Source organism: Tasmannia lanceolata, unplaced genomic scaffold (assembly GCF_043159265.1).
Source record: "Tasmannia lanceolata isolate RefF3 unplaced genomic scaffold, GAP_Taslan_0.1 ptg000008l, whole genome shotgun sequence".
Lineage (NCBI taxonomy): Eukaryota > Viridiplantae > Streptophyta > Magnoliopsida > Canellales > Winteraceae > Tasmannia > Tasmannia lanceolata.
Window position 1 is genome coordinate 58,428,550 of NW_027518685.1, and position 19,979 is coordinate 58,448,528.

The following is a 19,979-nucleotide window of genomic DNA, read 5'->3' on the forward strand; positions in this document are numbered from 1 at the left end:
TTGATGATCCACTGCTCCCATCATCGGTGTTGGTACTATTTGTCCTCATCCTAGTCTCCCTTTTATCTTTAGTTTTATGTGTGCCTAGGTCTCCCTTTAGTTTGATTTCTGTTAGTCAGCACCTGTCTCGTTCGCCTTCGCTCAAGCAGCCTACCGCCCCTTGAACATCGTACCTTGCTCGTTGGCCGGTTCATCTGTGCTTGTGATCTCCTAAAACATGGGATTCCCGACCTCCCACTTACCGTCGATTACCGGATTTGCTTACACGGTGGGATGAGTCTAGACGCCCCGGCACTGATCCTCTTCCGTTCACTTTCAAGAGAACAAGAACATCATTTCCTTCTATAGAAGACAACTAAAACAACAAGGATAAAAAGCAAAAAACTACACGTTCTCAACCCCTTCTGAGCCGCTCTCACTTATCGACGCATTAGTATTTCCAGATGAACTGGCATTGAAGCAATTGTGACTCTAGCAGAATCCACACACATCTGCTTATATAACCGGCTCGCTTTAGCTACTGAGACTCGGGAAGAAGCAACTACGAGACCTGAAATCGGTAGCGGCAGGGATCGCTCTAACGCCCGATTATCCACACATTGGAGCGTAGCTGCTACTGTGACAACAACTGTAACACGTTATTAAAACGGCCTAAAAAGCCATTGAACGAGAGTTATCTCACCTTGTGTCTAAAGCTAAATAGCCATATAGCAGGCTTCGCTAATGAGATAGGTAAAAGCCTCTATTGCTCAGCCTCATTCTGTCCTTCTTATTATCTTTTTCAGGATCTCTCAACTGGGAGGACGATTGGATCGGGTCATGAGGTGGATGGGCTATATTGGCTCGACTGTCGCCCGCCAGCTATCTTGCATAGTTCTGTGGACGCATGCCAGTGGCACTGTCGTCTTGGCCAGCCTTCGTTTCAGCAACTTCAGCAGACGCATATTGTTCCTGGCTCTATTTCATCTTTTCAGTGCGAGTTGTGTGAACTCGAGAAGCACCATCGTGTGTCATTTCCTTCCCGGGTCATTAGTAGAGTCTCTAGTCCTTTTCAATTAGTTCATTCCAATGTAAGGGGACCCTCTAGGGTCGCATCTTCAACCGGTTTTAAGTATTTTATTGTTTTTATTGATGACTATTCGCGTATGACATAGTTGTTTTTACTTAAAGATCATTATGAGGTCGTCTCTGCTTTTCGCACTTTTAATGCTAAAATTAAAAATCAATATAATTGCAATCTCCAACGCCTTCGTACCGACAATGCTAGGTAGTATTTTTCTGGATCAAATGGCTTTCAAGATTATTTGTCCCCTCGTGGCATCTTTCATCAGTCCTCTTGTGCATACACCTCTCAACAAAATGGTGTTGCTGAGAGGAAACTCTGTTACTTACTTGAGGTAACCCGCACCCTACTTTTTCAAATGCAGGTGCCTAAGACGTATTGGAGTGATGCCATCCTTACTACATGCTTCCTGGCTAATCGGCTTCCCTCGTCTATCCTTCATGGCAACTTGCCCTTTATGGTTTTACATCCTCAATAGGATCCCTTTCCTCTCACCCCACGTGTCTTTGGCTGTGTCTGTTTTATCCATCATCTAGGTCCAGGTCATGATAAACTTAACCCTTGCTCCGAGCGCTGTGTTTTCATCGGCTACTCTTGTACATAGAAGGGATATCGTTGCTACAGTCATCGTCTCCGTCGTTGGTTTGTGTCTGCTGATGTTACGTTTTTTAGTCCGAGCCATTCTTCACTCAAGTATCTGAGTCCCCTACTTCTGTTCTTGAACCGGAGGTCTCACTTCCTCTTCCGGTTCTTCCTGACTCAATTGTGGTACCACATGTGTCACCACCGCGCCTGTGGCTACACCGACCATGGACTCTCCTTCTATTATACCTTCAGCGCTGCCCATTTGTCCAGCTACTACGAAGCAGTATCAGCGACGTCGGCGCAACGATGATCCCACACCACCTCCTCTCGAGCCGTCTTCTTCTCATCCGATGATCCCGGTCTCTACTTCTCAGGTATCATCTCTACCTTCCTCTATTGAGCTTTCTGATTCTCCTATTGTTTCGCGCGCACATTCCCATTCCACTGCGCATCCTATCTCTCACTTTGTTTCCTATGATAGTCTCACCCCTGTCTTCAAAAATTGTGTCTTCTTTGTATTCTGTTTCTTTACCGCAGTCTGTGGCTGAGGCTCTTGCTCACCCTGGATGGCTTGAGGCTATGCACCTGGAAATGGGAGCTCTTCACACGAATCAGACCTAGGATTTGGTTCCTCTACCTTCTGTTGCTCGCCCTGTTGGTTGTAGATGGGTGTTCTCAATTAAATATTTGTTAGATGGTACTGTTGAGCGGTTGAAGGCACGTCTGGTTGCAAAAGGATATACTCAGACTTTCGGTGTTGATTATACTGAGACATTCTCTCCAGTTGCGAAAATACCATCATTTCGTGTGCTCTTTTATCTGGCCGTGAACCATGGTTGGGCCCTGCATCAGTTAGATGTGAAGAATGCCTTTCTTCATGGCGACCACACTAAGGAGGTGTATATGGAGCAACCTCCAGGGTATGTTGCTCAGGGGGAGATGTCCTTCTCTGGGTGTCGGCTGCGAAAATCACTCTATGGTCTCAAGCAATATCCGCGCGCATGGTTTGTGAGGTTCAGTGAGGCAATCATGCGCTTTGGCATGAAACAATGCGCAGTAGATCATTCAATTTTCAGTCATCAGTCTCCAGCTAGTTGCATATTGGTGATCGTGTACGTTGATGACATTATCACGAGCAATAATCCAGGGGGTATACAACAATTGAAGATCTTCTTACATAAACAATTTCCCACTAAGGATTTGGCTCGTCTCAGGTACTTTCGTGGGATAAAGGTAGCATAGTCGTCTCAGGTACTTTCCTGGGATAGAGGTAGCTATTCTTCTTAGGGCCTTTCTCTATCAAAAAAGAAGTACGTTTTGGATTTATTAGAAGGGACAGGAAATCTTGGAGTTAAGCTAACATTCCTACCTAAGATCTATTGTTTGTGAAGGTTTTCAGTTAAGAATTTCTATAGAACATGGTTGTTTTAATAGATCTCCTACTGCAAATCTTAGAACTCGTAGATCTAGTTCCAAAAAAAAAAGATCCAGGTCAGAATTCTGCACTTGCTGCCATCTACATTCAAGTATCGGTTTGTATGTTTTCTCCTAATCCAATCAGTTTCAAATCTTCAAGAAACTTGATATTTCATATCCATACACATAGATCCTGTGGTTTGAACCGAAATCCATGAGGGATTGTTGCTGATTTCCAGCAACTTTACACACGTTTTCAGCTTAAATGATGCCTGCAACCAGCCATGTTGCAATCGTTTCCTGCAACATTTTAGCAACATTATTTCCTGCAACATTGTTACCAGTCCTCTTGCTTTGTTTTCTCTCCTAAGAACTTGAGTACCTAGCTTAGTGTTCTAACATCCTTGATACTTGAATTCTTGAAATCTATTCCCAGAGTTTGTCAAGATTTAAACTCACAACAGATCATAAGAACTCATAGTGACACTTCATTAGACAACTTTGGACACCTAGTGTTCTTCATTGAATTGTGTCTGGATCTTGTTTGCCTAATCCTAAAATGATCCAAACTAACGAGGATTTTATCTATTCAGATCTAATCCTTAAGATCTTGAATATCAGAGCTGAGTTTCATGAGATTCAGTTGCAAATCACAGCAACTAGAATCAAATTCCAGCAACACTTGAATTCCTGCACATATTTGGACTGTTCATTAAAGTGATTACCTAGTGCATATCCAAAAGATTTGAAGGCTCTTCAAACATCGTTGCTTCCGTTGATCCACACGACATCACTCGCTTAACTTCATTCATTGGGTGAATTTTGGGTTGGGGTTAAAGATTTGCCAATGCTATTGAGGAGATTTTGGACACGGTGGAGGTGCTTACGATGTCCTTTGTGCACGTCTTCAATTCAGCTAATAGCGAGGTTGATCAGCTGGCTTGATCTGGGGATTGGATTTTGAGGTGTTGTACCTCCTTCCCCCTTGAGGGATTGTCGTATCTTTTGCTTTTGCTCAGGTGTAGCCCTTAACTATCTCAATTGAGGCTCTGTTTTATTCTTAATAAATCTTCACATTTAAAAACCGGCTCTGGTTTTACTTAATTTCATAGCAATCAACAAAAACAAAAAGTCTAACTGCAACACTTACAAGATATTTGAACTAGAATGGGGCATCATAAGCAAATTAGTTGTCCATTTAATCATCAATCAACACATCAAAAGATGAAGGCAGCAAGCAAAATTGGCTTTCTCCAAAGCTAGATTAACTTTAGAATCTATCTATAGCTGGACATTAAAATTGTTTAGCCAACATATGCCAAAAATGTTGCCTTATAGACCAAACCAGTATTTTGCTGATGTCACTCTCCTCAATGTCTGTGCTATAAGGACACTCAAAAAAGAGGTAGAAAGTAGAAACCCTACTTCAATTCCAATAAGTACAATCCTAAAAATAGCGTGGGGATACCCTATGTCATAAAAAAAAGTAGAAAATCCAGTAACACAAAGCGGAACAATCATTCAAAAATTCACAGCAGATGGCAAATGCGGTGAGAATGCATAAATGAGCACGATAATACATGAGAATGGTACATTAAGCAAGAAGTTCATTGCAAGTAGACAGAAGTGCATAATCAAGAAAGATACCTTGCAATATTAAGTACGCTCATAAGAGGCAGCGACAGAAACTTGGATGGAGGAAATGCTGGTAAGGTCAAGTCAGAATTTGGTGTCAGCCATGGCTCAAGCCAATGGCGTCCCCATATCCTAGCAACATCCACTGGCAACCAACTGAAAAAAAAAATATACATGAGTTCCCACTAAACATGTTAAACTAAAAAATTTCCATCATAAGCAGGGTAGAGACTACGTTAGGGCAAAAAAAAGGTAAACCATTTTGTAAACAAATCTGAATTTCATTTAGAGAGAAAGTTGGGAGAAGATACCCATTGCAATTCAATGTCAACCGACTAGCACCCCTTGCAAGAAGGATCTGAATAGAAAAAACGCCATCCTTTCAGAATCAAGGAAATTTGCAGTTGGATTTTCTTATTAATCATGCAAAATGTTTTTTTTTTTTTTAAATGATAATTAATCATGCAAAAAGTTTAAACGATAAACAGTTAAAGATAAGTTAAGAGTAGTTTGCCTGGCAACATTTGAGATTTCCTCCGCAAGCAGCATAATGCAAAGGAGTGCTTCCAGCACCTACCAGATAAATAAGATGAGGCATAGCATGTTAGAACCAATAGCAACTAGTGATTTCTCTAATTGAACATGTGACAAAGATACAACCTTGAAAGAAAAAGTACCTATCAAATCCATTGATGTACCATAATGGAATGTTACAGCTGAGACATTTGCATGAATGTCGAGTAGCAACTGAACACAATCAAAGTACCCATTCAATGCAGCCATATGAAGAGCAGTTATGCCACCGTCAGCTGCCTTGCTTACAAACTTGGAAAGAGCACTGCATTGATATATAAAACTGGGTTTAATAGACATTTAAAAAAAAATACATGTAGGGAGAGAGAAATAAGGTTTGACATGTGAACTGAGAAAGATGCTAATGTCATCCAAAATCATTTAAACTGAACCAATCAACTAGCTTGTTATAGTACATTATCTAAAAGAACACATGAAACATAGTGCGGTCTTCCTATCTCTATTTTTCTGCTCTTTTCATTTTGCAATTAGGGTCTAATGTCTTCCTATCGCAGTGGCATTGTCTGTAAACTGGATATGGATAAGGCATATGACAGGGTGGAATGGAAGTGCTTGGATTATCTAATGGGAAGAATGGGATTTGGGCCCTAAATGGAGAAAATGGATTGAGAGATGTGCATGGTCAGCATGGTTCTCCGTTCTTATCAATGGAGTGCCTAAAGGATTGTTTAAATCATCTCGGGGGTTAAGACAAGGAGACCCACTATAGCCCATCGAAAAAAAAGGAGACCCACTATCCCCCTTCTTATTTGTCATTGTAGCAGAGACCCTCAGCAGGCTAATCGATAAAGGAAAGGCTTGTGGATTAATTGAAGGATTCAAGATTGGGGCAAGTGAAGTTGAAGTCTCTCAACTTCAGTTTGCTGATGACACCCTTCTCTTTAGTGCTCCTTACGTGCTCAAAGTTTTGAATTTGAAAGCTATTCTGCGATGGTATGAAGCTATCACGGGTCAACGATCCAATTTTCATAAATCAAGGGTCTTTGCCAGTTTGCCATCCATTTAGAGGAGGAGGTGCTCCATGGATTTGAAGGTATTCTAAGTTGTGAGGTTGACTGGTTTCCTACATCCTATCTAGGCTTACCTTTGGGGGTTGGTAGAGCTAAATTGAATTGTTGGAATCATATAGTGGAAAGGATGGATCGAAGATTGGATACGTGGAAAAGGAACCTCGTCTCCAGGGGTGGTAGACTCACTGTCATTAAGGTTGTCCTAGCCAACATCCCTATCTATCAAATGTCGGTGTTCAAGTGTCCCATGAGTGATTAAAAGAATTGAACAAATACAAAGATGGTTCTTATTGGGGGGGATCCAGTGAGGGCATTCCCTTAGTGAAGTGGCAAGAGGTTTGCAAACCTATCAAGTGTGGAGGCCTTGATATTAGAAGGATAAAGGAGATGAATATTTCCTTCTTAGAAAATGGCTATGGAAATTTGGCGAGGAAAATCAACTTTCGGTTCAAGTAATTGAAGGTAAATATGGAGCCTCTCCAGGTCATTAGATATCAGATGACAGATTCAGATGCTTGGGTTTGACGATTTGGAAAGATATTCTTAGGGTCATGCATTCGTTTGAGGATGGCATCCGGTTTCAAGTGTATGAAGGTAACAGAATCCGTTTTTGGCTTAATAAGCGGTGTTAAAATCAGACTTTCAAGGACATGTTCTCGGAGCTTCATGCAATGGCAATGCTCAAGGATGGATTTGTGAAGGATTACATGGAAAAAGTAGGAAGGAACTGTGGTGTGGAAGCCGGAATTCAGAAGGAATTTTTTTGACAGGGAGATTGTATCCATCGCTAGGCTCATGGAAGTGCTTCATGAGGGACATATAAAGCAAGATGGGGATGATAAAAGGGTTTGGATCTGGAATTCATTTAGAAACTTCACTATTAAGTTTTTCTGCCATCAGCTAGTGGTATGCCCTATGTCTGCAAAAATAGCCAAAGTGTGGACAATCCAAGCTCCGCCTAGGGTATGCACATTTGGATGGGCGGCTTGTCGAGGGAGGATTCAAACTGTGGATTTCTTAAGAAAGAGGAAAATGTTAATTGTTGATCATTGTGCCTTATGCAGAGGCATGAAATTGCAAGTCACCTTCTTCTTCATTGCGAAGTGGCTAGGGAGGTTTGGGGCAAGCTTCCCAGCAGGTTTGGTATTCATCAGGTCTTCTCTGAAAACATTATTGATCTCCTTCATGGTTGGTCTGTTGCTCCGTGGAAGGGAAAAGGAAAATTTTTGTGGAATGTGTCCCAATTACCTACTCATTGGATTCTTTGGAAGGAAAGAAATGCGAGAATATTTAAAGGTCACTCTAGAGGTCCTACATTCTTACTCATCAAAGTGATTGCCCTTACGGTTTCTTCGGTGATATCCCTACCTTCCTTTTCATTTGTGTCCGATTATGACTTATGGAAGGGATGGAGAGAAGTTTGTTAGCGTGTAGAAAAGAAGCAAAAAGTTCCCCAAAAGTGGAATCTGCCGCCTCCTAATCACTTTAAGTTAAACTTTGATGGGTCGAGCTTGGGTACTCCGGGTCTGGCGGGCATCGGGGGGGTGCTAAGGAATGACCAAGGGGAAGTAGTTTGGGCCTTTGTGGCCCCATTGGCATGGCGGATGCTACGGAGGCCGAGGTTTGTGTGGCTCATAAAGGTCTAAATCTTTTGGCCTTGAATAGAGTGGATAATGTGATAGTTGAAGGGGACTGAATTTTATTAGTTCGCTGAAGGGGTCCCTAACTCACCCGTAAGTTTTGATAGGTTCTTTGATGAAATGTTTAATTGGATGAGGCCCTTTTCGTTTGAGTCGTTTGAGTTTAAGTGTCCATCGTTCGGCAAATGAAGTGGCCGATAGGCTTGCTAGAGAAGTAGTGTCGAAAGAGTCATTGGCCTTTGTTTGATTCGTGTCCTCCGTGACCCTTCTTTGTTATCCTTTGTATTTTTCTTTTTTGTGCTCTCTGTGTCTTTGTATCTTGACCATCTCGGTCTTGCTTTTTTGCAATTCAATTGGCGATCATTCAAAAAAAAACTAACAAGGTATTTGTTTTTTCCCCTTGTGAAAGAAAAGGAAAGGGAAAACAATCCACATACAACTTATCATACCTTTGCCTCAAAGAATTGTCACCTCTATCACCATTAGCAGTAGAGGTGATCAATTCATATGGAGCACTTGGGACAAAGTCTGCAACTACGAGACGTATACATCTGACATGCCCATTCACTGCTGCAAAATGCAGAGCCGTCCTACCACTGAGGTAATCTGCTCTTGTCACCTGGAAAAAAAAAGGGCATATAGATTTGTAAGCCTTCAAAATAACTAGCAAAAAATCATAAAGAAACATCAGAAAATATATATAGAATCACTCCATAGCTGAAATTGAGGAATGGAAACTTACGTTGCTTCTAAAGAGCAAAAGCGTCTGCACTACTTCCCAGTGCCCATATCGGCATGCATGCATTAACGCCGTCTATAACACAAAAAGGAAAGGTTTCAGGTTAGTTTCAAGGGAAAACCAAGAACACCCATTGAAATGCTAATTTGAGCCTTCAAGCCTAATGCAAAGATTAGTGTTTGATATTTCTGGGATCGAGTATAAAATTCCAAATACAAAGAAACAACTCTCTACAGAGATAACAAGTTGATTGATTTACGAACCATTATTTCAAAATGCGGATGTGGGTCAAAATGTGGCCAAAGCAAATTCTAGCTGACAAAGCATGACGTGGTCTAGAACTTGGTTGATGCAGCTGAGACACTCAGTCGATGTTGTCATAACTTGGGAGAGTCAAATCTCGGAATTCACACACTTTCACCAAATCATGTGATTTGGTTGCCAAACTTGGCAACACCAAATCATGTGATTTGGTTGCCAAACTTGGCTACACCAAATCACTTGATTTGTTTGTAGATTAAATACATTATACCCTCGATCACGTAACCGTTTTATATATACATTTCCTTTTATTTCATTAGCAAAATTCCGTTTTAAACGGTGTTTTTTTCAAAAAAAAATGTTTTTTATTGGTATGCCGTTTAAAACTTTTACAATGAAAAAACTCGAGTTTTTTTTTTTTTTTTTTTTGAGAAAAACATTTTAAACACGTTTAAAACGCGTTTTGAACGTATTAAAAATGTTTTTTTGGCCAACTTTCCAACTTTACCGTCCCTGTATTTTGCAAATGACCCAATTTTAAATGCATTTTTTGGTGTTTCCGTTTTTTTATAACATTTCTTTGAACCACTACCGTATTAAACTCGAATTTTTCCCATTACGTCCCTTTTTGTCGTATCACGTTTTGCTACCTATGATTGCAACCAAGTACTAGACCGCGTACGTTGCATGGAATAAAAGGAAATGTATATATAAAATGGTCACTTGATCGAGGGTATAATGTATTTAATCTAGAAGCAAATCAAGTGATTTGGTGTAGCCAAGTTTGGCAACCAAAGCACGTTATTTGGTGAAAGTGTGTGAATTCCAATATCAAATGAGTTTTGATAGGCTTTGTCGGGCAAAACGCGGACTCCAACAAGAACGTGGCCAAGGTGAAGGGACTCTGACTCGGAGGAGTCCACAATGACGCAGGGGAGTTTTGAAACTATGCAATGAACAACAATAAACCAAAAGAAATCGATACCTGTCCACAGTAATTCCTCGAATTTACGTCTGCGCCATTCGCGAGCAACAGCGAAACAATCTACAGAAAATAGAGAAGCGAAAATGTTACACATCTGGCAACATTACCTCTTGTGATTTGATTTATTTCCCTACGCATCTTTTGTGGTTTGAGTTTATTTCCTTTAAGTTGTAGTCTACGTTACCTAGTTAATAGACTTTCTTATTTAGTAGGCGGAACGATTGTCATCTTCCTCACAATAGAGGGAGGAAAAAGTGTATTTATTCTAATAATTGAAGTAATAAAGGAATTACTACATTTTGGTTAAAATCTGGGTTACAAAGAGGAAGCCCTTTCCCTATCCTTTTCGACAATAACCTATCAGAAAATGGAGTTTTTATGCAGTGCAAGGCAGTATAGTTCAGTATTTTTCAAAAATTATTGTACATCCCACACCATAGGATGATCCAAACCGTGTATTTGATGTGCCCAAAAATTCATTTCCTTAGGATTATCCTAGCCCTATAATCTACAGAGGAACTGCATATTATCGAAACCCCGTATAGATCGGAGGGTTGGGATCATCCTGTGAAAATGATTTTTGGGACACATCAAATGGATGATTTTGATCATCCTATGTAGTGGGTCGTACCTTACTTTTTGAAAAATACTGCATATAAAATCCCCAGAGAATGAGGGAAAGAAATGGAAGGAAAACCCTAGAAACTGAAAAAGTTGGAAATGGAAGAAATACCTCATTGTGGCCTTTGGCAGAGGCGAAATGGAGAGGGGAATTAAGACCTCCAAATGTGGAATATTTCGCGAGACAAGGGTTAAACTCAAGCAGCATCCGAGCTTCAATCAAATCCCCATCTCTCGCCGCGGAAACCAAACGCTCTCCTGAAGCTGAACATCCAAACGAATTCCCCATCTCACAGATCAAAACCCCTTTTCAAACACAGATAGAGAGGAGAAAAGAGAAAAAATCACTAATATTAGTAACTCTATAGAAGATCTCAGCCCTTGATCTTTATGAGAGCATGAAAAACGATATTTTGAGCATTTGAGTTTGGCAGAATGAGATGGCGAGGTGGCATGTTTGAACTCTCTCTCTCTCTCTCTCTCTCTCTCTCTCTCTCTCTCTCTCTCTTTTTCTTTTCCGATCTTCTTTCTTTCCAGTGTATATGCCGGGAACGGAATGTGTAGTGTAAGAGCCGACCACAACCTAATTGGAGAACGACTTTCCCTTTGCCTCCACGCAAAGTTGCAAACCAAACCCTCCTACAAAGATGTATATGTCTGTGTCTGCAATGAGCGGGCCATGGCTTTTTTCTTGCATGATCAAAATATTATTTTCTAGAAGTTCTCTTTGCAGAAGAAAAATATAGTAAGTAAAAAAATGAAGAAATTTTATCTGTTCTCCCTGGGTTTGATAACGGCACTCCTCGTTCTATTAAAGTAAAAACAGTGATTTTGCGATGCTTGGAAATTTTGTCCTTTTCTTATCTAACCGCTCATTATGGTCTAACAATTGAGTGGTCAACCTCGTCCCATCCATGCAATTTTTGCTTACTGATGAGATGTAATCAGTGATGTAATTAGAGGAATTATTGGGACTATAGCTAGATACAAGGGAGCCCTTGCTTAAAGATTAAAGAGCCACGGAAGGGCTCTTTATTGGATCCGCGTCATAAAATGTAACTGATTTTACATTTTCAACCGATTTTAAAATATAACTAAAAATGACGCGGATCCTGTTATAAATAAATTCTCTGGCATTTGACTCATTATTACCGGAGGGTTTAGTTGTGCACTAACGAAAAAGCGGCCAAGATCGTCTCATCCTTAGCAATTTTTGCACTATGGCCCACCCTCGGTTTAAACTCCGGTTTAAAAACTTTTTTTTGGCCAACTTTCCAATTTTACCCCACCATAGTTTGTAAATTACAAAATTTTGAACTCATTTTCTTGTGTTCCCATTTTTTTAACTACGTTTTTTTTAACCAATACCATAATAAACTCGAATTTTTTCCACCCCGTTTTTTTGCTGAATCAGGTTTAGACCTGGCAAGAATTGACCCGGACCCGCAGGTCGACCCGGACCACCTGTAATTTCAGGGTACGGGTCAACGTTTTGTGACCCGTTTCTAGGTTGGCCCACGGGTCAACCCGGCCCATCAAAACCGCACCCGCGGGTGCCTGTGGAAGTGAAACAAAAAAGTAGTTTTTAGGTAATTGTCATATTTTAATACCTTTTCTTCGTAGTTTTTTATGTAATTGTCATATAAAGGAGCCCTTCGGTACTTTTCCATAATTTTTCTACTTTATAGCATTTTTTCGTAATTTTCCTCTAAAACTTTAGTATATTATGATTATTATTGCTAGCTTTTTCGGTACTTATAATTGCTAGCCACCTTTCCATAAAAGTATTTCCTTGTAGTTTTCACCACATCTAATAAGACAAATCTCTCAACATATCAGTTGCAAAGGATGGGCGAGAAGTAGCTTTTGGAGAAGGTGGCTAGCAAATACCGATAAAAACTAAAAAACCCAAAAAAAGCAAAAATTTACTAAAAACACGGGTGACCAGCAGGTCGACCCGGCCCGTTTGACCCGGACCCGTACGGGCAGGGCCGCCGTTTGCTAGGTGTAATCATGTTTTGCTAACTATGGGCCCACCCATAGTGGAGCAACACAGCCATAAAAGTTCTAATATTTAATGACAAAGTGCGTGGGTGGGGACAAACGTTTGGAAGTAAAGAACATAGAAGTAGAAGGAAAGGAAAATAGATTCTTATTTCTTTACTTTCCTTTTTCTCTTGATTTGGAAGGAAAGTGAAACACAAAAAATTAACTTGCATTTGGAAAATTCATAATGAACAGTAATTGGTTGCCAAACAATGTGAAAAAGGAACATATGACTGTTTACTTTGTTTTTCTCAATTTTTGGTGCAACCAGACAGAAGGCTTCCTGAGGCTTCCTAGCTATGGACCTGAGGCTACCAAGTACCAAGCTATTCTTCTTTATGTCCGTACTTAATGTTAATGGAAGCCTCTGAAATGATATGGGCACCCCAGAACTGAATGGTGATTCATCTGCAACAGCTCGGACTTAGTGAAGTCAAGGAATATATGATTACAAAGTGATCCCTTTCATGTCTCTAATTTCTTACATTGACAAAATGGGTTGTTCAAAATTCAACTCATTAGCAATATTATATTTTCACCCACTTCCTAGCATTTCCACCACTATTGTTTGTCTTTTTTATGAAAATGGTAAAAGACAAACAAAGGGGATAGGAAAACTGAGGTGGAAATGCTGGAAAAGGGAGTGGAATTATCATTTCCTGATATTTCCATACTGTTATTAGATGTATTTTTCGTCGTCAATTTTTCATAAAATTATTACTTTTTGTTTACTACGCTCTTACATAGGTCAAAGTTCTAACTTTTTTTATCCATTTACTTTTAATTTGTGTGTAGTATAAATTTGCACTTACCAAAAGATTTAATTCACCATTTAACACATAATGAACCTATTATTATATGAAAGATACTATTCTTAGAAAACGAGTTAAATATACTACCATATTCGTGAAATTTGATATTCACACGCTTTGCACAATAAGTGTGATCAAGACTCTTTTCACCTATACTAGCCCATTATATAAATCTAAGCTAAGGATTCTTAGCAAAGGACCGAAACAATATAGACAACGGAATTGCTATTTACACGCCCTATATTCACTAACCACACACCTTTTGTTATTGTGCCTGGCATCGTATGGGTTGGGACGGGAAAAGTCAACCCACCATGTATTTCCTTTGTTGTCCCTCTCTCTCAATAAAAAACTATAGAAGCGGAATGAAGAACGGTCATTGGTTGTAAGCATGGTTTTAAATTTCGGATTTCGGTGGGGACCGAAACCGAAATTTGGCGAAATTTTGAATTTCAGCCTTCACCAAAATTTGGCCGAAATTTCGGAATTTCGAGAATTACAGTCTGAAATTTCAGAATTTCGAGAATTATGGTCCGAAATTTTGAGAAAATGTAATTTAAAAAAAAAAGAAAAAAGAAATGTTACAAAATCTCAGCCGAAATTTCAAAATTCGAAATGAATTAATAAGCTTTTTTAATTATTACCAGATTTCGACCGAAATTTCAAGGGTCCGAAACTGGTACCGAAACTGAAATTTTAAACCATGGTTGTAAGCATGTTGATTGTCAAGTTTCAATCGACCTGAACTAATTTAACTACTAACGAAAGAAAAAACTCAAAATCAATCTAACGTATTCTTCTATTGGAGTAGGTTAAATGATAGGCACAAACAGATTGTTTGATTGTGGGATAACCAAAAGTTTGAATAAGACCTTGTCCAAGATTGGCCGTCCTAGTAGATAGCTTGTCTTAGGATAGTTTTACCTTTTTGTCAAAACCCGCCGCAAATAACACCGGCCAATCTACCACCGATGAATACACAGAAATACCCAAGATCTTGCATAATAAGATGAAAAAAATATATGCCGATTGCCACCAAAGGGAAGCAAAACAAACAACTATAATAAGACAAAAATATACGTGGTTCACCACAATGGGCAACTCCACGGACATGGCAACACTCAATTCACTATTTAGAACCAATATATTACAAGATTACCTCCACCGGTAAAATCCACCGATAAAACCCTTTTCTCCAACCTTCTATGCAATCACGAAGCAACCATCGAATCTCCATACCGAGTATGAGGAAAACACCATTGGAAAACTCTCCAATACAATGCTTGTCTTGCAAAAAAGAGAACTCTATTGAGAAGAAGAACAATGGAATAAGAAGAAGAAAATACCTTGATAAACAAGAAGAGGAGGAAAAACTCTTTTTACTTCACCACAAAAGCCTTCCAAGAGCTCAAGAGAAAACCCCTCTTTTTTTCCTAAACCTTCTCTTCAACCTTGAATATAAGAAGAACTTTCATTTTGCTCCACCACAAAAGCCCTCTTAAAGCTCCCAAGAGAAAACCCATCTTGCCTTACCCTTGCTCTGATCTCCTCAAGAAGAAGAACCTTACTTTTACTTCACCACAAATGCCCTTCCATAGCCCCCAAGAGAAAACCCCTCTTGTCTTGGCCTAACCTTTTCTCCTCTCGTCTCTACATTCTTCTTTCTTCTTCAAACCCTCTCTTTCATATGCAAACCATATATAGAGAGAAAATGCATCACACTTGAATGTGCCAATTAAGTGAGACATACTCCGAGAATGAAATAGAACCGGTAATTTTGTATCACCGACTCAACAATATTTATCCTCGGTACTTGTTCCATATTGTACCAAAGAGGAATAAATCATCTAGATGAATGACAAAGTGAAGATCAAGCGCCCTTGCAAGAGTTATAGTAAGAATACCCCATTACATCTTTGTCAACATTTATTATAGAATAAGTTCTTGCTCCAAAAATTATCGTAGAGATCATTTGGGTTGTTTTCACTTGGACGAGTAAAACCAAAACAAAATTTAACAATCAAAGATTTTTCATCCAATTAAGTGGGATCTATCAAACGAAGGTGTTTATTGCCAAGGAGTTAGAGACTTTTTGTGTTTATTTTCTTCTTATTCCGGCTGTCGTTACATCTGTGTCCTTTTCCGTTAAGTGTTAAAAACACAAGCAACATTCGGTGTAGGAATTTCTTGTCACTTTCTATGGTCCCCCAAGTCATCAATTTCAACTTTCAATACTAGGAGAATATTCATTTCACCCATTTTTCTTCTGCTGTCTATCTTTAGGAGTTTCTTCTTCTACTTGCCTACTCTCAGCCTAACATTTTAAACGAGGTATATGTTATCTAAATCAGCTTGACACTTGCTAGTAATCTTCTCGCAAGGAATGTTGGAATCATCTTTGTGGCCCCACCATACCTAATGGACTTGTTTCAAACGATCTAGACCGTCAAAATAGTGTGCTGCCAATAGATATTAGGCAAGATTGTTTGGTCCCACGTTGAATGGACACCATACTCTAGATCAAGGCTAAACAATTTATGTTGCTTTTTTCTATGAATAATGTCTGAAAATTAAAGGGTTAGGATTTAGGAATGTTAGCTAGTTTGCCGTGTACCAAATGATCTCCTACTCTCCAACCAAAGACTACGGAACTACTCAAACCGGCCTAGATATTGAACATTCTTTTTCGGGAAAAAAAAAATTCCACTACAAAGTAACTTTTGTTGTTTCAGTAACTTTGGGCGTGTTTGTCAGCCATGAAAAAAAATCCGTGAAATATTTGTTTACCTGAGAAAGGGGCAGAGACGCTATGGTGAAAGGGAGAATTGAGGGGTGGTGAGTGAGAAGAACATGGAATGACGCATAGGGAAAGAAAATATCCAGTTTAAACATGGAGTTTTTTCCACTTTACTCCATCTCCATTGTATGCTCTCCAAATCCAGTTTAAACATGGAGTTTTTTCCTCTTTACTCCATCTCCATTGTATGCTCTCCTCACTCACCGCGCTCTCAAACTATTTTAGGTAAAAGTTTTTCATTGACATACTCAAAACAGCCGATGATATTCATGCTTTCCTTTCTTGGGAAACAACTAATTTCACTTAGGCTTTGTTCACTTGTTTTCCCGGGAAAGGAAAGGAATCTGACGTGGCAAAATGGAAAGGAAAGGAAAAGAAACTGTGATTTTCTCTTGCTTTCTCGCTGTTCACTTACCCAGAAAGCGAGGGAAAATATACAGGAAAGTTATTTTCTCGCTGTTCACTTGCGCAGAAAGCAAGGAAAAATATGCAGAAACATAAAGTTAAAACATAAAGCCCCTATCACAACATCTGACGGAAAAAATAAAGCCCCTATCACAACACTTGACGGTAAATCATGATTTATAACAGCAAAAAATAAAAAATAAATAAAACCCTCTTCATACAGGAGACAAGGAAAACACCCAAAATATCATGAAGATAATGGAAAAGAAAATAACTATATCTTGATTTTGACAAAGAGACAAGGAAGACCCCCAAAATACCGTACATCAATCTCTCCAGAAGTTCGAAAGAAACAAGATATAATTCAGTAGCTTCTGTAAAACCCCCAAACGAATAATAGTCAAATGAAGTCGAATACAACTACCCCTTTTACTTTAATCATAATAGTTCAGCAACTCACAGCATATACTTGGTTTCATTCAAGTACACTCTCTAATGACACTACCGAGGCTCTAATTCAGTGATCGACATTTCATTTGTAGACAAAGGTGTTTGTCTACCTAGAGATTGCTCAGAATTGTTTCCTTCGCCATTACCTGATACCACATAAACAACACATAATAGTTGCAATAACAAATGATAGATAAACAACATTTTCATTTAGAAGCTTTATAAGATAACATACAAAAACTATTGATGCAATCAAACCCATACATAATTTAGTCCATCAAACCCATACTAATTTAGTCCATCAAACCCATACCAACAAACCCATCAAACCCATACATAAGTTAGTCCATCAAACCCATCACATGGTTAGTTCAAATATAAACGGTTCAACAAAAAGACCCAACCACCAAAAAACATCGACCGAAAAAAGGAACTCATAACTGCGTAGGCAAGCGCCGCATAATGCGCCCCAACATCGAAACGCGGTCCATATTGTCCAAAGAAAGGAATGCCTCAGCTTCCTTGTGACGCCCGTGTATGTACACATAAGCATCAAGGAGGTCATCTCTGGGGAAACCACCAATGTTCAGCACCGCATCTTTAAGGTCAGGGAGGCTGTGCACCTCACCAGTAGAAATTATGGCATCAGCAACCCTATTAATGCTGGAAGACACAACTTGCAACTCCGATAGAAGTGCAGCATTAGGACGCTTCTTTGACTTCTTCCCACCAGTAGCAGACGTTGGGCCCCTGATAGGAGAGGAGTCACTATAGCCCATGGATGCATCTACGGCAGGTGTAGATGAAGAAGGTCTAGCACGTGGCGGAGTACGGAGGAAGCTGTCGTCCATATCATCGACCCCAACCGGTTGGGTCGATGAAGAAGCACCCGGTGTTTCAGGCGTCGCATGAGTGGGGACCGCTCTCCTATCTCTCACCTCCTCTCCACGTGCGTAATCATCATCGCATACAGCTTTCAGCTCTTCGTAGAGTGGATATCGTTTCGAAAAGAACCTCTGGTTTTCTGGATGCATCTGCAAACAATAATTGTCATTGTCATGAAGAGATGATTTAAACACGTAACTTATAAATGAGTCGCAGTGATATACGATACAAATTTATTACCTTCAAGTAATCATTCTTGACTTCTTCGTCAACCGATATCTTGCACAAGGTTTCATCCCAGCCAAAGCCACTGAGATTAATAATGGAGTTCAGAGTCCTATAGGTTGTCTTGAGTGTCTTTAACCGAGTCTTGACATTATCTTTAGTCAAGGTCTTCTTCAAGACATCAGACACTTCATGCGCAACAGCATTGTAAGCGCACTCCTTGAACCCGGCACCAGTCTTTTGCCCTTCAGCTATCTGATTCTTAAGGGCTGCTAAAAGAACCCCATCCATAGCTCCATTCCACGCGACATTCGTCTTCTTTTCCGTCGTACCTGCATTTGTTGCCATCTCGCCTACAAATTTCTAAAAGCATTCATATAAAAAATATTCAATCAAAGAAGTATAGATAACCAACAACCACCGTAACACCAAACAACATCATCCACAAAGCACCCACAACCACTCACAACCACTAAACCACCAAATCACCAAACCACGAAATACCCATCAACCACCAAAGCACCAACAACCACCCACAACCTCCAAACCACCATTAACCACCAAACAACCAAAACCCACAACCACCAATGTAAGAATATGCGAAGCAAAATTAAACTGTGCATGAATGTGAACCACCCACAACCAATATCCACCAAACCGTAGATGGACTACACAGAAAAATTGCACCCAAAAAAATTGCAAAATTATAAAACAGAGATGGACTACATAGAAAAGAAGCAACAAGAACAAAAGAATCTGTAAAAAAATCAAATAACAGAAACATTACAATTAGGTTGAAAAAAATCAATACAATAACCTTCATAAAATTAACCTTCACAAAAATCAGTACAATAACCTTCGCTACAACACACAGTAAAACACAATCCTAAAATCGGTACAATGACTGAACTCGTGTTGTGAAGAACACAAATCCGACCCCACATTTCCCAAATCCAAGCCTTATTTACCGAAAATCCAACCCAAGTTCAACCCAAAACGAAACCCTAACAATATATATATCAAAACCGTAAGGAGAAGACTCAACTCATGTTGTGAAGAACAAAAATCGGACCCCAGATTTCCCAAATCCAAGCCCTATTTACCCAAAATCCAACCCACGTTCAACCCAAACCGAAACCCTAACAATACATATAAAAAAAGAAGAAGAATATTTGTTACGGACCCAATCCGACGTTTGAACGGAGAAGAAGAGTTTCAAAAAAAAATCCACCAAACCAGTAGGAGAAGATATGTTGGAAAGAAGCAGAACTCCCCCCAAAAATGAAAAAAAAGAGTCACTGAAAGGCGTATTGGCAGAAAAAATAAAAAAAAGGAGAAAAGGAGGAAGAGAGAGACGAGATCTAACCTTCTTTGGGGTCGCCGGAGGGGAGAGCTCGCCGGACGGGGTGATCTTGCTTGCCGGAATCGTGAAGAAGAGGACTTAGGTGAGAGGAGGGTTTTTGCTCGACAGAGAGATGCCCGACATATTTTCTCACTGGAAAAGGAAATGGGTTTTCCCATCTATTTTGTGGGAAAACAGTCGAGTCAAAGCGCGAGAAAGTGGGTTTTCCACATCCTTATTTTCCTTTACCACGTCTGTAAATTCTCTTTCTCGAGAAACCTTGTGAACAGCGGAATACATCCCATCACGGGAAAATTTGCCCTACTTTCGTTTCCTTTCCTTTCTCGGGACGGCAAGTGAACAGAGCCTTAAACAATTCCAAGGGAAGAAAATTTTAAAACGAAAATGTCCTACCTGCCAACCATGTGCTAAATCTAGAACCGAATACACCCTAGATGATGCTCCTAT

The 19,979-nt window shown here is 39.7% G+C and overlaps 2 protein-coding genes across 2 annotated transcripts in view; both read right to left on the reverse strand.

The window, feature by feature from the left end:
- Positions 1–11,255, reverse strand: part of LOC143885394 (E3 ubiquitin-protein ligase XBAT33) — a 42,786-nt gene extending 31,531 nt beyond the window's left edge. Inside the window, exons 1-8 of the mRNA XM_077389549.1 lie at positions 10,662–11,255; positions 9,929–9,988; positions 8,686–8,757; positions 8,393–8,562; positions 5,377–5,537; positions 5,214–5,272; positions 5,011–5,057; positions 4,712–4,855 (exon numbers count right to left, since the gene is read on the reverse strand). Coding sequence (XP_077245664.1) covers positions 4,712–4,855; positions 5,011–5,057; positions 5,214–5,272; positions 5,377–5,537; positions 8,393–8,562; positions 8,686–8,757; positions 9,929–9,988; positions 10,662–10,838 — 890 coding nt within the window. The 5' untranslated portion in view covers positions 10,839–11,255. The remainder of the gene's footprint in view (positions 1–4,711; positions 4,856–5,010; positions 5,058–5,213; positions 5,273–5,376; positions 5,538–8,392; positions 8,563–8,685; positions 8,758–9,928; positions 9,989–10,661) is intronic.
- Positions 11,256–17,493: 6,238 nt separating this feature from the next.
- LOC143883103 (uncharacterized) lies at positions 17,494–18,517 on the reverse strand. Its single transcript, XM_077386466.1, has 2 exons — positions 18,185–18,517; positions 17,494–18,093 (listed from the first exon to the last, which is right to left on the reverse strand). The coding sequence occupies exons 1-2, from the start codon at positions 18,515–18,517 to the stop codon at positions 17,494–17,496; spliced, it is 933 nt and encodes a 310-aa protein (XP_077242581.1).
- Between the last annotated feature and the right edge of the window lie 1,462 nt (positions 18,518–19,979).

Bases quoted from the DNA above. Each gene is read 5' to 3' on its own strand.
- LOC143883103 (XM_077386466.1), bottom strand. From the start codon at position 18,517: ATGGCAACAAATGCAGGTACGACGGAAAAGAAGACGAATGTCGCGTGG. The intron at 18,094-18,184 runs GTAATAAATTTG...TATTGTTTGCAG, and splicing joins TCAAGAATGATTACTTGAAG to ATGCATCCAGAAAACCAGAG.